Here is a 23,020-nt window from a genome sequence, read left to right as displayed (position 1 = left end):
AACAGGTAAAATTATTTGTTATATTATATATAAAAATCAAAAATAAAGATAATAATAAAATTTTATTAATTCAATAAAGTTAATATGTAACAGTATAAAAGAAAAATTTTTATTAAAATGTCGTTTTAATTTACTTTTTAAAGTTACCATTAATTTTCTGTTTTTATCATTTATTCATCTTTTATCTTTATTATAAATTATTTCATTAATTATATTATTATATAATTTCAGAATTGTATTTAAAAAAAAAAATTTCCTACATTTATTTTGATCTTTCATTTTTGATTATAAATAAAAGTGCATTCTTCAATCTACTATTATTTTCTTCTATCACGGGTATAAGAAAAAAAAATTTTGTTTTATTGCAAAAAAAAAAAACAAGAATAGAAACATTATTATAGAATATATATTCTCTAAAAACTTATTTCTTAAATTTATTCTATAATTATAAAAATATAAAATGCTAACAGATCTTCCATCAGAAATTATACTTACAGTTCTTCAAAAATTGGATAGAAAAACAATAAATAGGATGTTATTATTGAATAAAGATATTTACAATTTTATTAAACATTATTGTAAAAAATTACCAAAATTTTATGTTGATGAAGTTTATATAGTTAATTTGAAGGAACTTCATATTGAAGAGATGCATTTTAATATTGAAGGTCGTCGTCATTTAATCAATCTTAATGTAAGAAAATTTATATATATAAAAAAAAATAAATAAAAATTATTAATTAATTATTATTTATAGAAGATGCCTGAAATTGAAAAATTAGCTGATCAAATTATTGTTAGAGATGCACTATGTTATTGTGGTAATTGGGATTTAAATATATCTGAAAGTTTATTAAAAACTTGCCCAAATACACAGTCAGTATGTTAATAAATTATTAATTAATAAAATATGTAATAATAATAATAAAAATATTTAGATAAGAATTTTTTATCAAACAGAAGTTATTAATTTAGATGAGTTGACAAAACATACATCACAGTGGCAAAAATCTGTTGCATATATCTTAGTAATTAATCATAAATGTAAGGAGGAGGATATTCCTGAAGAACCAACAAATTATGCTAAAAATTTAACTCTTAATGAGCTTTCAAACTTTGGTTGCCCATATGCTGAGTGGGCATTTGATAGTACCTTAATTAAAAAAAATAATTTAGATGCTTTTTTACAAAGGATAATGGATTTAGATTTTCCAACAAAATGTCAAAGTATTGGAAAGTATTATTTAAGTAATGTTCAAGTTTCATTTGAAGAATATAAAGCTATGTTAACGGATTACTTCACAACAAATAGTAATTTTATTTTTGTTGAAGATTGTTTCAATAGTGTCTTAGTGATGTTTGAAAACACTAACTGATAGAGAGTATAAATTTTTTGAAATATGATAAGGGGTAACATTGTATTTTTTTTAGTGTTTAATTATTGTATATGATAATTGTTAAAATAAATTTTTGTATATTTTTATCATTATTTATTTTGCTTAAAAGTATTATTTTAAAAAGTATCATTATTTCAAATTTGGTTAATGTATTAAGTGTCAAAATTTCATTCTCTAAAATGGTTATATTTAGATATTTGTTAGCTAGCATTCAGTTGTAAATATACCTGACTTTAGTCTGTAAATGTCAATAAAAAGTGTACGAATTAAATTATAAAATTAACTATTTATTCTTCTCATATAACAGTCCGAATCATTACTAATATAATGGATTTATATTTTTAAATAAACACTTCCTTTTAGTTGAAAAAAGCTAAGAATAATTTTTACTAACAATTTTTCAATTAAAATAAAATTATTTATTTATACAAAGCAATTAATATTTAACATTATAAACATTATATTTATCGTAACATTTGATCATAAATACAAAAAAAAAAAATATTAAAATCAATTTTTTTTTTTTGAAAAATATAATTTCATGTTTACAATATTACACATAAAAAAGTGAAAACACACGAATGTGATACTATTTAAATGCATAATTAAAAATATTTTTCTCAAAAAAAAAAAAAATTTTAAAATAATTACTTTTAGACAATCTTCAATTTAAATGTTGATAAAGGGATTCAAATGCATTTGAGATGATGCGTTAAACTTTAATGACATTTATATTTTTTTTTTTAGCTACTTAATTTTATATATTTAAAAAAAAAGTTTTTATGCCGGTTTTTTTTTTATTTTTATTATAAATAAATAATAATAAAACATTAGGTTTATTTTACATTCCCTTGAATATAAATTTTTTAGAAAAATTTTTATCAATTCAAATTTAGTTATTATTTACTTATAAACGAGGTACTATTTTTTATGTTTCAGAATCAGTTTATCCTCTTTAAAGTGGTAGTAAATTGTTGTTATTACTTATATATATATATATTTTTTTTTTGTCATAATTTTCTTCCCCTCCTATATAAACATTCAATAAATATCAACAAATTTTTTTTTTCTACTTTTCATATTAATTATCTTATTTTCAATAAACATTAAATTTCAATGAAATACGCAAAAATAATAAAATTGTAAAGACAAACAACAACTGAAGATAGTAAAATATCAACATCATTTTGCAAAAGTGACATTTGCCTCCATTAAAACTATCGTTCAAAGGTAAATCAAATATTGTTGTTCTATTGTTCTTTAATGTTTACAATTTATATTTATAATGAATACTTTTTTTTTTTTTTTTTTTAATTTTATATATCATATATAATCTATAGTGAGAGAGAGAGGTAAAATATTTTAAGGAATTAGACTATATAAATTATTTTGTATATATAAATATTTTAAGAGTTATTTTATTGATGTAAATTTATATTGTACAATTTTAGCATTTATATGATTGCTTAGTTAATATGTCAAAATTATAAAAAGAATATCTATTGATAATGAAACAATATTCATTTACTTTTTATTTTTGTTACTATATAAATTTAATAAGATAAAATAAAATAATTTAAATGATTGAAAGGCAGACAAAGGTTCAGTTTTATTTAACTATAATAAAAAGTGCAAGAAAGCTTAATTGATTAAACTGGTATAAAATGTTAAAAACTAAATTATTTGGAACATTATATTTATTAATTAAGTTTATATAATTGATCATTATTAATTTACCCACTTATTTTTTTTTTCTTATCATTTTTATAAATGTTTCTAACTAGATAACATGACAATTAGGATAAAATTGCAAATAATAATTTCTTTCAAAAATTATATTTTATCATATTTTTTTAACTTCATTAAATCTTTATTATTATAAGTAAATTATTATAAAGACACATAAAATTGCAGAGCTAATTTGTAATACCTCGTAAAAATGTTTAATGTTGTGTGTTAGTGACTTTATTATCATTATTTAATTTGCATAAACACACACATCAATTGATGGATAAATAATTTTTATATTATATATTTATTATTTTTTTTTATATATTAATATTATCCCTGATGTCTAACATTTATTATATTTTATAATATAATTATTATAACAATAATACATTTTCCTATGATTTATCAAAATGTTTTTTAAATAAAAAAAATTTACATTACCTAAAAAAGTACTAAACTTTTGTATTAAAATTTTTTTTATTTCAATATTATATTTGATGATCTAAAAATATTTATTATTAAAATAAATTTGTATAATGAAAAACAATTTTTATAAAAATTATTCTATCATACTTGTATTACTTTTTTATTTAATTTTTCATTAAAAAAAAATGTAAACTATTAAACAATTTGAAACCTTTTATTGTTACTATTTTTAACATTTATAAAACTTTATTTTTACTTTTACACTCAAAAATAGAGTTCTTTATATTTTACATATTATACAAAAACAACCACAACTGAAGTAGAAATATATTTCTTTCTCTCGATAGATTCTTTGATTCATATTTTTACTAATTCTTAACTCAGTAACTATCTTTTTATTTCACTCATTTTATAATAGATTTTTGATTAATAAAAAGATTTTATTTGTAAAAAAATCCTTTACCGTCATATTATTTTTGAAGAATAAAATATTTATGTGGTAAAAGAAAATTTGAATAAAACTAGATATAATTCGAAGAATCTTGGGTAATTGTTTAACAGCGAAAAAGATACTTATTGTCATTTTTAGAGGAGAACATTTTTCGGGTTGAAGAAGAAGAAGAAGAAGAGATTGAGAAAGAAAGTAATGTTTATGAAAAATATTTGTAACCATTATTACATTGAGGTAAGGGGTAAAAATAATTGTAATATTTAAGTATATTTATAATTTTGCAAGTAAACATATATAAATCTTTTTAATATAAAAACAAAAATTTTTATACTAAAAATATTATTAATTCTAATTCTTTCTATTTTTTTTTTTTTTGATAAGTAAGTTAACATTTTAAAATAAGATCCTTATTTATCATTTATTTTATTTACCCTAAAGAATGTTTCTAGTGATTTTGCAGTTACATGAATATTTTGTTATTACATTACATAAAAATTCACTTTTGTTAGCTTTCATTGCTAAACAAACAAATAATTATTTAATATCATGTGTTTTTTTTTTCTTTTCAATTTGTTTAATATGTCATGATAACTATAAAATCAACAAAAATCTTTTTTTTTTTCTTATCACAAAGGTGGGATAAAAATTAGTTTAGCAATTTATATTATTATTGTCACACACTAAATGTTTATTTCTCCACACTTATTCTTTGTTGATAGTAACTCAAAAATATCATTAATATTTCAAAACACTAGAAACGTTTAATATAATTGTGCATTCAATAATTTTCACATTCATGATTATAGCTATGGCCTGTTGTTAGTTGATCAAAGTAATGATACTTCTAAAAGGGACCTGCTAACTTTGATCTTGCATGATTATAATATTCTGTTGACTAAGATATACATAATGATTTGTTATTTAATGTAAAAAAGAACATTCATGCTATTTATAAATGAAAAACATTGCATTTTATCTTTTATTAATATTTAACTATAATCATTTTATTTTAACTGATCAATTACTCCATTAACCTGCAACATTCATAGAAAACAACTGTTTGACCTCAACCTGTAAACATGCTTTATATTTTTTCATATATATTATATTATTTTTTTTTTATTATTTACAAGTCAAATATTTTGATATTATTTAATGACAAATATAACTTTTTCTTTATTTATAATATTTTTTTTTTTTTAATTTTTTCTTAATTTTATCTCACTCTTGGCTTATAAAATTATATTAACTAAAAATGTTTATCGATGACATTTTTTTATATTATCTTATATATATTTTTTTTTTTCTTCCCCTACCAAGTCATGGGAATAATTTCAAATTAACATATTAAAAGTTTTAACCCAATTGACTGGTATATTTAAATAAAATCGTTTTAGAAAAGCATATTCTGTTTGCTAATTTAATTTCTACGACATTCATCTACTATTGTTTATTTAAATAACGAAACGTTATAAAATTGTATTATTCTATATTTTTAATACGGTAAAGTTTATTTAGTTAGAGTTAACTTATATTTATTTATCCTTTTTGCCCCCCTCCCCTCCTGATTCTTTAATTTTTATTTATTTTTTTTTTTTTTAGATAATTTTAAATATTAAATTATATGTTTTTTTTAATATAATATCACAATATATTATGAGAAAGGAATACTAAAAAAAAAATAATAATAATAAAAAAAAAACCCTATATATTAACATTTTCATTTGCATATATCTACTTTGCACCAAAATATATATATGTATATATAATAGCTTCATAGTAAGGGTCCTAAAAAAATTTTACATTTGCATTTTGTCATTTAATCTCATTGCATAAAATAATGATAATCGTAGATATATAGAAGAGGCGTTGGCGCTTAGTAAAAAAAAATTTTTTTTTTTTTTTTTGCAAATGGGTACTTACAATTGATGAAGATAATCTCTTTACATTATGTGTTTTTACAAACTTTTGTTTTTTTTTTTATTACTATCAATGTTTCATTAATACTTTTTTAAAGTTTTTATTTATTGTTTGTTATTTATTTTATATAAAACTCCTTATGACATGCTTCATTTGTAATGGATGAAGATATTTTTAACTTTTTTTTTTTTTAAAATAGAATAAAAAAAAATATCTAAAATTGTTAATGAGGTATAGGAGGTTGAATAAAATTATCTAAAGAAATTTTTAATGAGTTTTAGTATGTTTAGAACTCAATTTAATTGTAAAAAAAAATTTTTCATTCTTTATATTTTATTTAACATTATATTAAAAATGTTTGTTAAAAATTTTTCTATTACTTTTGTGATTTTTCTTAATGGTTTATCAAAATATTTCAATTTAATATTCAAATTTTAATTTAAACAATATTTACTTAACAATCCATTTTAATAACTAAATTTAAACAAACAGAATATAAAATTTGTTCCTTGCAATTTTATTTTATTCATTTTTCAAATTTTAGCATATTCACTGGTGGGGTTTCATAATTTTAAATTAGCATATAAAACAGAGTCTCTTAAAATATATATATTTTTATATTTTGTTAATAATTTTGGAATTATTTTAAAATGTTTAAATTTTTAAATTCTTATCTGTTTATTTCAATTTATTATTATTATTTTTTTTTCATATATATATGATATACAATAGGCTGATATTTTTTAAACTAAACAATTATTAACTTTTTTTTAATAATATATATTACAAAATATTAATGATAGTGTAATAATTGTTCCAATTAACATATACTTTTTGTACTTTATCAAATAAAAAAGAAATAGGTTTTGTTTTAACTGGTAAAATATTGTTTATTACATAATTTAAATTTTTATCGTTACTCGTTTACAATTACAATTATAACAAAACTTTCTTACCAATTTAATCTACAAAAGCTTTTTAAAAATATTCTTCAAAAACAGTTTCATATAAATCTTTTAAAAAAAACAGGCTTTTTTCTATTCATTCCACAAAAAGCATAAATAGAATGAGAGTGCTCTTACAAAATTCTATTATCACATAAATTAATACTTTTCCTGCTATTACAATTATACCAAATTTACATTTATATATATTTTAATTTATCTACATATTATACATATTTTTATAAATATTTATAATGTTAAATATGCTTAATATATATTGAATGATAACTTTTAACTATTATAAGAGGTATAATTTAATAATGTCACTTCCTTACAACAATTAATGGGGTAATTAAAAGTGTGAAAATTATTTTTTATATATTCATTCACATTTTAAAGAAGATTCAACTAATAATGATGAGATGCTAAAGTGTTTTTTAAATTCACAAATATAATGTACAATATATATATATATATATATATATTTATAATATATTAAATATATATATATATATATTTAAACATTTATAAACATATATATCATCTTTATAGTACCGTAAAAGTAGAATTTTCCTTTATTTTTAATGATTTTATTATTTTTTTTTTAAATAATCATTTTGTTTAAAAATACCTTCCCACATATAAAACATAATAAAAATAAACCTTTCATAATACTAAATTACTTATTCAACACTAGGGTTATTTTCCTTTTTATTTTATATACCTACTACTACATTAATATTAATAGGACCAGGTTTTTTAAAACGATTTTTAATTTTTTTTTTTCCTTATTATTAGCTGCAACATATCTTTTTTAACTCTTATAAATATTTTTATTCCCCTTCTCCAACAGACATTAATTTATTTTTATTGCATTGTCAGCTTTTTTTAATACAAATTTCAATGAATTAAATATTAAAGTAGTAAGACTAGTAAATACATTTGTTATCACAAAAATTATGTCACTTGGATATATTAAACAAATTTTTGCTCTTACCAACATTCATATTCAAAGAATTGAAAAAAAAAAAAAAAGAATTTTATGATTTGTTACTCCTGTTTACGGCACATGTGTCTCTTGTTAACTTGTTGTTACAATTTTGGGATAGAGAATTTGAATAATTTTTTTTTTATATTGCATAAGTATAGTATTTTTTAATCATGCCACCATTTATTTTTCAATGTTATTTATTAAAGATAATAATTTTTTTTTTCTTCCTTGTTTTTAGGAGGCAAAAAAAAAAAAATAATATAAAATAATGATAATGAATAAACTATTTTTATGCTAATGTTATTAGTCATACTTCACACAGTAATCAGTTTACTTTAGATACCAGTTATTATAAACTTTCATTTTTCTTATTTTAACCATTAATATTTTTTTTATAACAATAAGTTGTTTCTAACCAGCTTTTCAATCTCTTGAGACATTTTTTTATATTAATTTTGTAATACAATTTTTTCAATTAGCTTACAGTGTGAAGTTTTTTTTTTATTATTTTTATTATTATCACTATTAAATTATCCTTTTTTGTATTAATTAAAATTTCGTGAGAAGTTGTTAAATTTAAATTATATTAATATGATGATTAAGAATAAAAATCTTTTTATTTTATTCAGATTATAAAAGAAATATTTCATATTGAAATTATAAATGTATTATATATTTATTACTACAGTTGAGGGACTGCGCAATAAATATTGAAGAAGGGGCAATATAATAAATGTGATAGATGTCAAAAGTTTGGATGAAGACTTTTGAGAAAATATATGCTAATCAGTGTCACTTATAAACAATCGGCTCTCAACTTTCTTTTTGGTGGTGTGAATAAAATATATATAAAATAATTTAAAATTATTATATATATATTTATATATATATATAGAACACTATGAACATTAATTTTTAAATATTCTAAATTAATGTATAATTGGTAGCAAATCTATATTAAAGCAATTTCTATCTGATATTATCATAATTTCTATTCCTCCATTTTTTTTTATTTACTTTCCTTAACGTAACACAATAGAATTTTTATAACTTATCAGATGTATTTTTTTATAATACATAATAAATTCAGTCACAGTGATACATTAAAATGTATTTGGTACGCATAAACAATGTTACACTTTCTTTTTTCACACTAATTTATGCAAGGTAATTTGTATCACAAAATGTTTTTTTATTCATAAATTATACGATGATGAAAATAAGAAGACAATCTTATAATTCAAATTTTTCTATCTTCTTCAATTTTAAGATTATAATTTAGTAAACTTTATTTTTTTTATTTTATACTTTGTTCATTAATATTTTATATCTACCTCTGTAGATATAATTTTATATCATATATTAATATATATATATTTTTTTCTTTTTTTCTTTAATATATTTTGATTGTTGCGTTAAATATTTTTATTTTTTTTAATAGTTTATTATTAAAATTATTTTATAAATCAAATAATAATATTATTCTAGAGCATGGATGAACAATTAACAATTTTTGCTCTTATGAATGCTATAAAAATGGCTAATGCTAATGATAATGTTAAAAATGAAGATTTACCTCCAACACCAGAAAAAGAATCATCTCCAACTACAAATCATTGTTATACTAATTTGCATAATTTTGCTAATAATCAAATTTTAGAAGCAGTTAAGGCACAAATTATGTTAAACTCTGTATTTCCAATGGATCAAACATTATTTGCTAACTTTCTTGCTACAACAGCAGCACCAGCACTTCAAGAACAAAATGGTAGTAATCTTTTTGAAAATCGTAATATAACACCATTTATAAATCATAATATTTTACCAACATCATTAAATGGTATACAAAATCAAAATAATATTAATGATATGACAAATTTATTAAAAAGTTTATGTAATAATGGTCAGGGAATTGAAAGTGTCAATGATAATGATAAACTTCAATTTAATGATTTTTTAAATACAAATATTAAAGATAATTGTGGTGGAAGACTTGTCTCACCATCAATTAAAAATAAAACAAAAAATATTATGAATGATGCAGAAAAAGAAGAAATTGAGGAATTTGCACTTCATTTTAAAAATAGTAGAATACGTTTTGGTTTTACACAAGGTGATGTTGGTCAACAACTTGGTCATCGTTATGGAACAGATTTCTCCCAAACTACAATCTCAAGATTTGAAGCTTTAAATTTATCTTTTAAAAATATGTGCAAGTTACGACCATTATTGGCGGAGTGGATTGTTGTGACGGATGAGATGTTAAAAAGTGGTAAAACTGCTGAAGAAATTAATCAACAAAAATTACATTCAAAAGTTTGTTTAATAAATAAAAAAATTAAATTTTATTTAAATTTTTTTTTTATTTTTAGTATGGACAAAGGCATACAACTATGAGTGAATCTCCTGTAATGGATTGTGAAAATAATATTATAAATAGTGATGAATTACATGGTAAAAGAAAATCATCTATAGATGAACAAGTTGTTGGTAATCTTAAGAAAAGACGTAAACGTACAAACCTTGATGCTACACAACGTGATTTATTAAATCAACTTTTTGAAAGGGATGAGCGTCCAGATCACGATGCAATGGATAAGATAGCAAATCATTTAAATTTAGATAAAGAAGTCATTCGTGTATGGTTTTGTAACAGAAGGCAAAAAACAAGACGAATTGTCGGCACAGTATAAAAAAAAAAAAAAATTTTCCATATAAATTTTAATTATAATGGAAAATTATAATCTTATACTATAATGTTTCACGATCTCTGTGCCTTTTTATCACCTCATATGATCATAGTATCTATTCTTGTTAAAGAACCATTCAAAAATGTATTAACATCTATAAAGAATTGTCTTCAAAGAAAAAAAAAATATATATATAAATAGCATAAATAGGTATATCTAAAAACGTCCGGTAGTTTTTAAGGGTTATAAATTGTATAATATATAGTTATTTTTTATTAAGTATGTAGATAAAAAATTTTTTTTTCAATTATATATCAACTTCCAAAATTATTATTTTTTTTTTTATTATTATTTTATTGTCAAATGTTTTTCTTTATGTAAAAAAAAAAATTATATACAAAAATTAATTGTATATATACATTTATTTTTAATATGTTTTTAGAAGCTAAAAGTAATTTATATGACGATGTTATTACCTTATTATGCTTTTACCATCGATGAATTAAAGTATGTATACATTTTATTAGATATGTACACATTTCTCATACATTTTACGGGATTTCTTTACCATTCTGAATGTTGTTATATTGTGTATTTCATTAAAAATGTACAACAAAATTTAAATTTATAATTAAATAAATTAATGTAAAATATGATTGTTATTTATCGTTATATTTACAAAACAAAATTAATATTGTTGGTTTTTTTTTAATAGACAAAAAAAAATAAATGACAAATAGAATGATAAATTAAATTGATATGAAAACATTTATTAGTATGCAATGTTAAATCATTTTATTATAATATATTTGCTATATATAGAAAATATAATAATATTAATGTTGAGTCTTATTTTTCGGTTACCTTTATTAACATAAAATATAATCATTTATGATATATATTTGTTATGTTAAAATAAATTGTATAGAATTTAAAAAGTATTTGAATTATCATTCAATGTATATGATTGAATAGAAAGATATATTAAAAGTAGCCACATTTTGCGCAACTTTTTAGTATATCATTCAATGTATATATATATTCAACCTTCTCACATTTTGTATTTTTCTTCTATTAACTATTAATTTTTTATACATATTTTTTCATCTTATTTATTATGGTAGAATATTACAATTTTCAAGTTTTACAAACAACAGATAAAATGTTTGTTATTACTGAATCATGGTTAGATAATGAAATATCACACAATGAAAGTATGGAGGAAGAAAATAATATAAAATGGAATGAGAAAATTTTAAATATACCATATATTGATGATGATATTATTAGTAATAATTATGACAATTATGATGAAAAAGAATATACAAAATTAGTTAAAAGGGATAGAAAATATTCTTTAAAACAATTACCATCTATTTCTCCTATTAACTTTATTACTATACCAAATAATGAAATAAAATATAATATAACATATGATAAGATGAATCATATCAAGGAACATTTTAATAAATATAATATTTTTAATAGAAATTATAAAAAATTTACAAAAAATATTGATAAAAAGAAAAAAAATACTTCAATTGATTATATTAAAATTTATATAATTTCAATATATAATAATAATCAACATCCTTTACATTATTCATTAAAAAGAATAATTGAAAAGTACAAAAATGAACATGAAGAAAATCCAAATGAATTATTATATAAAGATATGATAAATTTATTTAAAAATGAATCAACAACATGTCAAATGAATAAATATATTGAATCTATTATTAAAAATAAAAAACATCCTTTAAATAAGTCATTGTGTAATGTTAAATATACCAATAACAAAATATTAGAAAAATCTTTAAATAGTCAAGATTTTGTAATTTCAAAATTGTCAATAAACTCGATTGACTCAATGACAGGTGGTGATTACTTTGAAAATTCTATTGTAAATTCTTTATCTAACTCATATAATACAAATTCATTAGTTTCATTTGCACAATCAATTTTGACAACATTCATTGAGGTAGATGACAATGATATAATTCTTGGTAGTGAAATTGCAAAAGAAGATGACATTGATAAAGACAATTGGAATAATTTTCATTGGAATGGTCAGGAAAGACCAAGTTTAAAAGAATTAGGAATTGATGATGTACCTAAATCATTTTGGAATTCAGAAGTTTGGAATAATAATGATTATAATCAAAGTGAAATTATTGGTAAGAATAGTGAAATTTTGGAGTACTGTGGAACAAAAAGTGATGATGAAGATATTAATATTGTGGTAACAGAAGATGTTAGTATTCAAGATGCCTATCCACTTATCACAGAAAATGACATAGTAAAAATATTAATTGATGAGTTGGAGAGTTGTTATTATGAAATTAGTTAAGCATAAATAATTATGTTCTGTTTTATCATACAATATCTTAATTAATGTAAATTTTATTTATTGAAAAGAGTATTATTTTAATGAATTGAAATTGTCAATCATAAAAGAATAATAAAAGCATCAAAAATATGTTGGAGTGGAATAAGAAATAAAATAGTTATAAAAATAAAGTACTCTTTTAATGAGATGACGCAATGGGTTTATGTTAAAAAGCTTTAAGATCACGCAACAAGAAAAAGAGAGAGAGAGATTAAAGCATATTCTTATATCATATATTTTTAAAGATAACTTTTGGTTTTTAAATAAAAATAATATTAAAAAAAAATGAGTAGAATATTTGTTTGTTTGTAATATTTTTATTATAATGTAACCTCTATAAAACCGTATTAAATAAAGTATTTGATTGGAAAATAAATCATTATAATGTTAATCATCTTATGGATTTTCAACAAATTTTTTGTCTTTTGTTTCTTTTGGATATTTAATTTCTAAATTTAAAATTCCAACATCATATGTTTTTTTTGCAATTCTACCATTAGTAACATACTGAGATGGTATTTTGAAGCCAAATTTTCTGTATTCATTTTTTTTTTCATCAAGACCACATTTATGGTATACTCTGACGTATGCATCAATATCAGTTTCATTTAATGGTCTTCCATTAGTATTTCCTTCAACATGGAATAATCCTGTTGGTGATGTCATTCTTGTATCAAGAATTTCATTAGTATCTTCTTTACCAGATGATCTAAATAGGCGGACAAAGGCACCCTCATATGGTTTAGTACCACAATTAAGTTGACCTTTAACTGAGGTAGCTCTTAAAGCAATTCCAGCACTTGCGTTTATGAAACCCAAACATAAACTAACTGCAAAAAGCAGAATAAAAAACTTCATTTTTCTAAAAATAAAATAAATTTATAGGTAAAATTATATAAAAGATAAAAATTAAGAAATGAAAGGATAAACTTTTATGAGGAAGATGGCAATACTAATGTGTTTATATAAACTATTTAACTTGTCATCTTAACGATATCATAGATAATTTATTACACATTAACATTATTTTTCCTTTATAACAAACAAATTATACTCTATTAACTTTAAAATTAAATCAAAATAACTTTATTTATAATTGATATTTTACAATTATATATATACAAATCTAAGTAAGTTAAAGTTTCATCTTACTAAGAAGAACAAATTTAATTATCATTTTGCTTTGAAATAAACATTTGTTATTATTTCATTCTAAGAAAAAGTATTATCCATTTTGACAATTTTTTCAAAATGTTATATATTACCAGAATCCTTGATTTCTACTGAAATCACATACACCATCCACATAAAACTAATCTAGTTAACTTAATTGTATTGGTTTTCTACAATTTTTTGACATTTGACTTCAAATCATTTTTTTTGGAAACTTTATTAACTTTTTTTTTTTATCTGTATTTTAGTTTATAATATTTTTCTGTTGCAATTAATTCTTGAAAAATTATAATTAAAATAACTTACATCAATTGTTATTATATAAATATATTAAAAACAAAAAAAAACAAAATTTTAACAAAAATATTTATTTTTTAAATTTTAAGAAATAATCTTTTCAATGATTATCTCAGGAACAAATGGACAAAATGAAATTATAACTTTCAGGAAATGCTTCTTTTATTTTTGACCAAAAATGTTTCTTAAAGAAAATTATAGTCACTTAAAGTTTCCTATAATCCAAGATGCAAGACAAAAAGTCTACCTCTTCTAATTTTTTAACTTCAAAAAAATGAATTTCTCGTCCATTTTCTAAATATACATTAAATTTCACTCAAACATCATTTGTTCCAAAGAAGATGTATTCATTGATTTCTTGGAACCACATCTATGTAAAGATAAATTTTGTTTTTCATTAGTCAGTATGACTTTTTTTTTTCCACAAAATGTTTTTAAATATTTGAAAATCGAGAAAAATTTTATTAACTCAAATTTCACCTTTATATTTATTAAGGATGTATATTATTAGGGATATAATTAATGGTTAAACGTTTGAAAATCGAGAAATATTTTATTAACTCAAATTTCACCTATATATTATTGTGGATTATGGATATTCATAGAATTTGATACAAATTTCTTATTTCTTATTTTATTGGCAAACAACTTTCGAGTACATGGTGATAACATATTATCAGATGGAGAAAAAGTATGAAACTCCTCGGCAGCCTTTCTTAATTTAATGATAGCAGGTGTACTATGAGCATCCTAAATTATATATTGTATAAATATAATAATAATATATATTAACTTACTTTAATTGGTGGTGATTTATTTTTATCATCTGTTGGTGTAGTAATATCAGATCCTTTTCCAGAATCATATGAATTTTCATGTGAATTAGAACGATTTGGAGTAAGAAATTGATTCTCAACAGGTTGTTTATTTTCCATAGTATTAATATAAATAAAAAGTCTTCTAAAATAAATTATAAATAAAAAGAAAAATACATCATGTTGTGTTTACAAAATAGTAACCATATATTAAAGTATCGTGGTATATTTAGCGGGAAAGTTGACATTTAAAAAAAAATAAAGATAAAATGTGTAGTGTTAAAAACAATGTTTACCATTTGAAGGCAGCTGATAGCACTCAACTGCCATTACACACATCAAGGTATAGTAATTATAAAGTTTAAAAAAATATTATTTAAATTACCAAAATGTTTTAAAAGATAATTATTGATCAAGGAATTTTATTTTAACAAACAAAAAAGACTTCTATTCAAATTTATTTCAATGAAGATATAAAATTAAAATACACAAATTATTTATGCAACACAATTTATATAATTTACATAATTCAAGGTAAAAGTTGTGAAAATGTTTCTACTATTTAAATTTCTACTAAGATTTATATCTTCACTAGTACTAATCAAATAACAAAAAAAAAAGTATAATTTTCCTCTAAAAATGTTTATCTACTTGAAAGTTGTTGAATGTGACAAAACAAAGTAAAAAGGTTAATTTATAAATTTCAAAATATTTTTTTAAGAATAAAAATAATATCTTTAATTACTATTAAAGATGTACCACATCAACAAGGATTGTAACAAAATAATTTATAAACAAACTTTAAATAGGGTAAAATCAATTTTCATAGAAAAATCTAAACTTTGATTAGATAATATTTTTAATCTATATCAAAATTAAAAATATTTTATAGAACATTAAAATAATCAAAATGATAAAAATAGTTATGTAGAGTTAAATTAATATTTTTCATAATTAATGTTGTATTAACATTACCATAAAAAGTAATAATATGAAAAAAAAAACTTAAATATATAGCATTCTATTATAAGGAAACACCAAACTAAAAAGTTAGTTATAAATTTGGCAAAGTTTAAAAGTATGACAAATGTTATATAGAAATATTTGACCTGATTCAATGACTCAAATTATTATTTAAGATCATTAATTGTTTCATCTACTTTTTAATCTAATATCATAGTTTATTACTATCATAAAATAGATATATTTTTGGTTTCTATTTTTTTTTCTAAGATCAAGAAAAAAAAATGGATATATTATAATAAAAATATTTAACTTATTTTTGTACTTTTAATAATTCATTTAAGTACTAAATTCATAATATAAAATGAGGGCGTTACTTTTGACAAAAATAGATGGAAACATAATGATTGAAGAACATGTAGTAAAAGGATACTTATTTATACAATATATATGTGACAGGCGTATGAAAGACTATTATTTACTTGTATAATCTTCTTTAATTTAAATTTTATAGAGGGAAACTTCTATGAGTATTAAACATCACCGCTAAACAGCTGCTTATTTTATTAACTATTTAATAAGAACATATAAAGACAAGAATGTTCTATTTTGACTTAGGAAATTTTTTAACAAAAAAAAAACACCGACTTGTGTTTTATTGTCCATAGTTGCATAGATATAAAAAAATAATAATAAAAGTTTAATTGGATAAAAAAAGTTGTTAGAAAACAATAGGAATTATTTTACTCACTTGAGATATTAATTCAAATACTTTAAATTATTTATTCAATCTAATATAACATGTTTTTAATATGATGTTCAATAACAACTTATAAAATAATTTTTCATTGTATGTCATGCTATAAGATAATTTAAAAAGAAAAAATGTTTACTATAATATAATATAATAATCCATTTTTAATTGGTTTTTATTATATTTACGAAACAGATGTTATTGAAAAAAAAAACTGCTTATTTAATAACTTCTCATTATTATAATTTAAAAAAGCAATGGATTATCTTTTAATTTAAAATGACATGGAAGAAATTTGAATCAGAAAAATAAAAAAAAAAATTTTATTAACATTTCTTTTAAAATCAAGTTCTTTTTTTAAATACTCTTATAATTTATAATAATTTAAGAAGTTATTTTTATTAAAAAAAAATAGTAGGAACATCTTGTTAGAAATCAGTTTTAGAATTTATGTTATTTAATTAAAAAAGTTCAAAAATATTATTTGTGATTTTCTAGTGTTATATTTAAGTCTTTAATTTCTATATCTTCTTCTTTCTCATTTTTTTTACAAGCATCAGAGTAGCATTTTGAAGTTAAAACATTTTTTGAGTTTTCATCATTATCATAGAACATTTGATTTGAAAGTATATTGTATTTAATAGTATTCATTTTTTTTACTAATGGACGAAAATTAAAAATTCCTTTATTTAGCTGTTTAATAATATTCATTTCTTCATCAGTTATTAATTCAGGATGTCTTTGAATGGTACGATGAAAAAAATCTATAAACGAAGGAAATCCTGTTAAACATAAATTGTTTTTTAAATCAGAATTTATACTTTTCAATATTATATTGTATCCAATTCTTTTGATATAATTATATTTATTCATAAGTGAACAGATTTGTTGATGTGTAACAAACATTCGCCTTCTTGAACAACATTCTCTCATTAAAAAATTATAATTAGAACAGTAAAAACATTCCTTATTTTCTACAGTATTTGAAGTTGACTCAATATTTGTATAATTATAAATAGTAGCTGAAGAATTTTGACTGTTTGCATTTTTGCTATGATTATGGTCAAAAAATTCTTTGTAACGTGTTAAATATTCTCCCCTAATTACATCTATTGCTTTATTAATATTTGTATAACCATTAAAAAATGAATTTATTTTATAATTTAATGCTTTTAAAGATACTTCTGATGTTTTAGGATCTTTCATAACTTTACAAATACTTCCTTTACTTCCATCTTCTAATTGGCTAGTATGAATTGTATAACATATTTCTCCATAATCTTCATAAAAACCTTCTAAATGTGGATGGTGACCTCGAATAATTTTTTCAACTCCAAGAAGTTTAAGTACTCGTTTTAAACCTTCTTCAGTATATGCATAACCTATACCCCTAACTGTTGGTAAAAATAATTTTTTTTCAGAATCTTTTTCATTTCTAAGTGTATCACTCCAAACAATATCAGTTATAATTAATCTTTCAATAAGTGTTTTATTTTGATCCATAGGTTTTACTAATTTTTCAATTGATTCTTTTCCCTTTATCCATTGTGAAACACCTCCATGAGCACAATATATTTTATCTTCAATAATTGCAGCAATTGATAGACGATTGAAAGCAAAATTTAGTAATTTCCAATAGTTTAAAGAAATAAATTGTTTTTTACATTTTTTGGGAAAATCGTTTTTTCTATTTTGATCTTGAAATTCATGATTTCCTCTTAGAAGAAAAACAGAATATGGAAAACATATTTTTAATATAAATAGTAATATTATAATTTCAACTTCATAATCACCTCTATCCACATAATCTCCTAAAAATAAGTATGTTTTATCACCAGGTAAACCATAAACAAGGAATGCTCTTATAAGATCAGCTAAACTTCCATGAATATCAGACATTACAATAATTTCACTTTGATTTTTAGGAATTTTTAATTTTAATAACATATTTTCTTTTTCACAAAGATATGCAGCTTGATGAATAATCTAAAATATTTTTTTTAACTAAATTTATGATAATAAAACTTACTTTAATTAAAACATGTTCTGCAAATGCATGAAATGTTTCACCATCACCATCAAATTTATCAGTAGTTTTATTGTATTTTTTAACTGTCAAAAAATGCAAGTATGCATTAAGCCATTTAAATGCAACATCTCTTGTTGAAAATTTTGGACCACATTTGGGTAAGTGGTTTAAAAAATGAATCATTTGTTTTTTGTACGATTTTTCATCTAAATTATTGATAACATGTGATTCAAAATTTTTTTCATCAATTTTAATATTTTTCTCCTTTTCATCATCTATAATGATTTTATTTGTATCAGATATGTTAGATGGAGACGATTTGCTATCTAAATTTCCTGCATACTCTGACTTTTTATTAACCAAAACAGTTGAGTTAGAATTTAATGAAGGATTAATATATGATGAAGGTTTTAAATTTGGTTTCACAAAACTTTGCCCTTGATTTTCAACAGTAGCATTAATATTTTGAGTCTTTGAAATTGATATTGTTTTCTTAACATCTACATCCTGAGTTTTTAAAAGTTTATTTTCTAATGATTTATTTGTTCCTTCTGATAATGGCCCAGTTGACTTTTTAACATTATTATTTGTGTTGTCAGTTACCGGTTCTACTGTAAAACTTTTTTTAAAAGCATCATTTTTAGTCGAAAGGTTGTATTCAATTGAATTTTTAGAACTTGGTTTTTTGGCAAAAAAATGAAAAATACTTTTTTTATCATCTATACTTTTTGAAACATCTTTATCGTTTGAGTTTGATTTTTGTTTTTGCATTATTAAGCTATTTAATGTAAATTTTATTGCTAAATATACTTGTGTTAATGTGAAGAATCAAAAAAATGATAATAATATTTTACATTGAATATTTAATCATTTAAAATGATAAAAATATTCATGTAAATTTTGTTTTTAATTCTAATATTTATTCAAATTTTTGATAACATTCAAATTATATTTTCAAAATTTGAAAACAAAGATTTTTAGAAATATTAAACAATTGAGAATTAAAAAGTTATTTGAAATTCAAATTAGAATAAACAATAGATAGTTTTTTCTATGATATTTCTATATTTATGAAACTATTTTCATTATCAATTGAAATTTTTTTATCGTTATTAAAATGTGATATGCTTATTAATTTGTTATATTATTTACCAACTTGGAATTGAATTACAGCAAATAATATGATACAAAGAACAAACTAATAAAAAAATAAATAATCAATTAAAGTTTTTAGATAGGATATATAAAAAAAATCTAAAGTAGATATGGGTTGAAAATTTTTAATTTATTTTTCAAGAATTGTATATTTGAACTTTATAAAAGTATCTTTCAATTGATAAAACTATTTCTTAAATTATCATTTGAAAAATTTTAAACTAAAGTTTTTAAATATTATGTTATTATTTGTTTATTAAAGAAATTTTTTGTTTATAGTCCAATATATTGAATATAAAATGACGGAGAAGCAAATTAATGATATACTTTTTGAATAATCACTTTTTTAAGCTTATTATAAATTATTTTATTTTAAAAAATGAATAAATATTTTTTTACAAAACTTTTTATACTAATTATTTTATTACCTATTATTTATGGTATAAATGATAGTATTACTTGTACTATTGAATGTGATTACAAAGATGATATTAAAAATTTAGCCAAAGATTTTTGTGAGCAAGAAATATTTGAAAAAGAAAGTTGTTTATCAAAAAAAGAGGATGGATGTATGTCTTTTTATTTTAAATCACAGGTGATTGATGGAAAAAGAATTTCATTTAGATATAAGGGATGCTATAATTCTGAATTTATTAATTTTGCTAAAAATATGAATTTTACTGATTTTCCTCTTAATAAATATATTGATTCTACAATAAAATGGAAAGGATACAATTTTTATGTCTTTGGATCAAGGAATACAATTAAGAATGTATAAAAAAATTTTCTGATTTATAAATATTTTTTTAATTAAATTAATTTTAAAAAAATAAATTAGTTTTTTGTAAATCTAGTATAATTCTATTTTTATAAATTTATAATTGTTCATAGTCATTAAATATTTCATAAACTTGTTTATTCTTCGTATTTGGTAAATATTTAATTATTAAAAACATAGCAATAGTTGGAAAAATATTGTAGTTTAAAAAAGTTACACTACCAAGAACATTATAAAGTGGTACAAAAAATATAATTAAGAAAATTTGAATCATACTTGAAAATATAGTCATTATTTGAATGGTTGAAAATTTAGCATGTATTGGAATCATATCATTAATTAATATAGGAGTAAAACACATATGACCAATATTTGAAATTATTGCACTTAAGTAAATTGAAAAAACACATAATATTTGTGAAATAATATTTACAGTGTTAATTTCTTGATATATTAAACCAACAAACATAAATTTAAATGATATACTAGAAAATATAATAAATGCTATAAGTAATTTTTTTCTTGAAAATAATTCTGAAACTACTGCAGAGATCATTGATGCAGCTAAACCACCTAGCTGAAGACCAAAGATTATAGATGATGTGTATAACAGTGGAAAATTTAAATAATTTAACATTTTTTCTAAGTATGGACTTATAATTGTATAGACAGATATTATTTGAGAAATTTCAACAAGAAATAAAAGAAAAATTCTTTTTCTTAAACTTTTTGTATTAAAAACTTTACTAATTGACATAAAAACTTTTTTCTTGTACATATCAATTTCTTTATCATACCTATTAATTACTTTATCAATATTTGTATCTTTATGTCGATAAAAAAGTAAACTTTCATTTATTTTTTCCAAATTGGAATCAACAAAGTAAAGATATTTTGGTGTTTCTTTTACTTCATGTGTTAATAACAAATAAATTATAGATATGAAAATTCCAATAATAAAAATATAATGCCAATTGTGATAATTTATTAAACTTGACTTTGAGATTAACGTTGTAACGATAACATTTATAAACATGTAAGCTGTATTTGTGTTAAGAATAACACTTGCTCCTCCATAAAAAGATGGGCATTCCGCAAGAAAAACTAATTGTGGAAGAATAAAAAAACAACTTATACCAAAGAGAAATTGTGAAACTAAAAAAAATGATGTTATGTTATAATATTTTGGTATTATCATTAATATACATGCAACTATAACTGTGTATAGTCTTATATTTATCCATAAAAAAGATGATCCATATCTATTGACAAGTTTTCCATACAATAGGCAAATAAATAATTGTCCCAAAATTGATGATAAGGAAAAAGTAGAAAATACATAACTATCAACATCTTCTTTAATAGATGTCTTATTATATGTTCCATTAGTTGTAGTTACAAAATTTTTTATATCAACTTCAAAGGTAATAGAAACAAAATTTAAAATATTTCCAATATTTCCAAGTGTTCCATGTAATAACATATAATAAAATAAATTCCAAGTTGTTTTGTTAACATTTTTCTTATTTGATTTCATAGAAAAAAAAATAATATAGTCACAAATATTTAAAGTGACATTATCAATAACTTTTTATTCTTTGGTTATCATCAACTACTAATGATAAGAATATAGGTTAGATATTATTTCATAAACTGTTTTATGTAAAAAAAAAAGGGTTTAAGATTATTACGGTTAAGATAAACGTTGGTATTTTATTAAAATTAAAAAACAAAAAAATGATATGTTCTAAAGTTCTATTTCGTTATGTTCAAATACATTACTTTGGAATTAGTTACTAATTTTTAAAAGAAATCGAACGAAACTAATCTTTTAGTCATACGATAAATTTCAGTCGAGAACAATGAATATTTAGAAAAAAATTCCACCTTTTATTATATCTCGTTTCAAAATAAAGTTATTAAAAAGTAGTTTTTTGCAATCAACTTTTTAAAGATTTCTAAATAGTGTCCACTTTTAAATTTTTTGTATATGTATAACCATTCTTAAGATGTAAAAAAATGATAAGAAAAAGTTAAGCGCGCAAAAATAACACATTTCAGATCTCAGAAACTGTTAGAAATTAAAAAAAGGTTTCAACGTAAACTATGTCTTAAAA

General features: G+C 20.5%; 7 protein-coding genes across 7 annotated transcripts; 3 read left to right on the top strand and 4 right to left on the bottom strand.

Moving 5' to 3' along the window:
- Positions 1–460: 460 nt before the first annotated feature.
- Positions 461–10,553, top strand: SRAE_1000078500 (POU-specific domain and Homeobox domain and F-box domain and Homeodomain-like and Lambda repressor-like, DNA-binding domain and POU domain-containing protein; the record flags this gene model as incomplete). Its single annotated transcript, XM_024647661.1, has 7 exons — positions 461–694; positions 758–880; positions 939–1,344; positions 4,093–4,100; positions 4,144–4,239; positions 9,349–10,176; positions 10,233–10,553. 7 exons carry the CDS (start codon positions 461–463, stop codon positions 10,551–10,553), a joined length of 2,016 nt encoding a protein of 671 aa, XP_024501717.1.
- A 1,114-nt stretch (positions 10,554–11,667) lies between these two features.
- On the top strand, positions 11,668–12,900 carry SRAE_1000078400 (Hypothetical protein; the record flags this gene model as incomplete). The annotated part of the gene is made up of 1 exon (XM_024647660.1): positions 11,668–12,900. One exon carries the CDS (start codon positions 11,668–11,670, stop codon positions 12,898–12,900), a length of 1,233 nt encoding a protein of 410 aa, XP_024501716.1.
- Positions 12,901–13,335: 435 nt separating this feature from the next.
- SRAE_1000078300 (Transthyretin-like family-containing protein) lies at positions 13,336–14,247 on the bottom strand (the record flags this gene model as incomplete). Its single annotated transcript, XM_024647659.1, has 2 exons — positions 13,336–13,801; positions 14,237–14,247. 2 exons carry the CDS (start codon positions 14,245–14,247, stop codon positions 13,336–13,338), a joined length of 477 nt encoding a protein of 158 aa, XP_024501715.1.
- A 741-nt stretch (positions 14,248–14,988) lies between these two features.
- SRAE_1000078200 (Spo12 family-containing protein) lies at positions 14,989–15,344 on the bottom strand (the record flags this gene model as incomplete). The annotated part of the gene is made up of 2 exons (XM_024647658.1): positions 14,989–15,159; positions 15,207–15,344. 2 exons carry the CDS (start codon positions 15,342–15,344, stop codon positions 14,989–14,991), a joined length of 309 nt encoding a protein of 102 aa, XP_024501714.1.
- A 2,077-nt stretch (positions 15,345–17,421) lies between these two features.
- SRAE_1000078100 (Serine/threonine-protein phosphatase 5) lies at positions 17,422–19,741 on the bottom strand (the record flags this gene model as incomplete). Its single annotated transcript, XM_024647657.1, has 2 exons — positions 17,422–18,927; positions 18,971–19,741. The coding sequence occupies 2 exons, from the start codon at positions 19,739–19,741 to the stop codon at positions 17,422–17,424; spliced, it is 2,277 nt and encodes a 758-aa protein (XP_024501713.1).
- Positions 19,742–20,504: 763 nt separating this feature from the next.
- Positions 20,505–20,903, top strand: SRAE_1000078000 (Hypothetical protein; the record flags this gene model as incomplete). The annotated part of the gene is made up of 1 exon (XM_024647656.1): positions 20,505–20,903. One exon carries the CDS (start codon positions 20,505–20,507, stop codon positions 20,901–20,903), a length of 399 nt encoding a protein of 132 aa, XP_024501712.1.
- Positions 20,904–21,000: 97 nt separating this feature from the next.
- SRAE_1000077900 (Major facilitator superfamily domain, general substrate transporter-containing protein) lies at positions 21,001–22,386 on the bottom strand (the record flags this gene model as incomplete). The annotated part of the gene is made up of 2 exons (XM_024647655.1): positions 21,001–22,058; positions 22,110–22,386. 2 exons carry the CDS (start codon positions 22,384–22,386, stop codon positions 21,001–21,003), a joined length of 1,335 nt encoding a protein of 444 aa, XP_024501711.1.
- Between the last annotated feature and the right edge of the window lie 634 nt (positions 22,387–23,020).

This window comes from Strongyloides ratti (assembly GCF_001040885.1).
Source record: "Strongyloides ratti genome assembly S_ratti_ED321, chromosome : 1".
NCBI classification, from domain to species: domain Eukaryota; kingdom Metazoa; phylum Nematoda; class Chromadorea; order Rhabditida; family Strongyloididae; genus Strongyloides; species Strongyloides ratti.
This window is presented reverse-complemented; position numbering and strand designations above follow the sequence as displayed.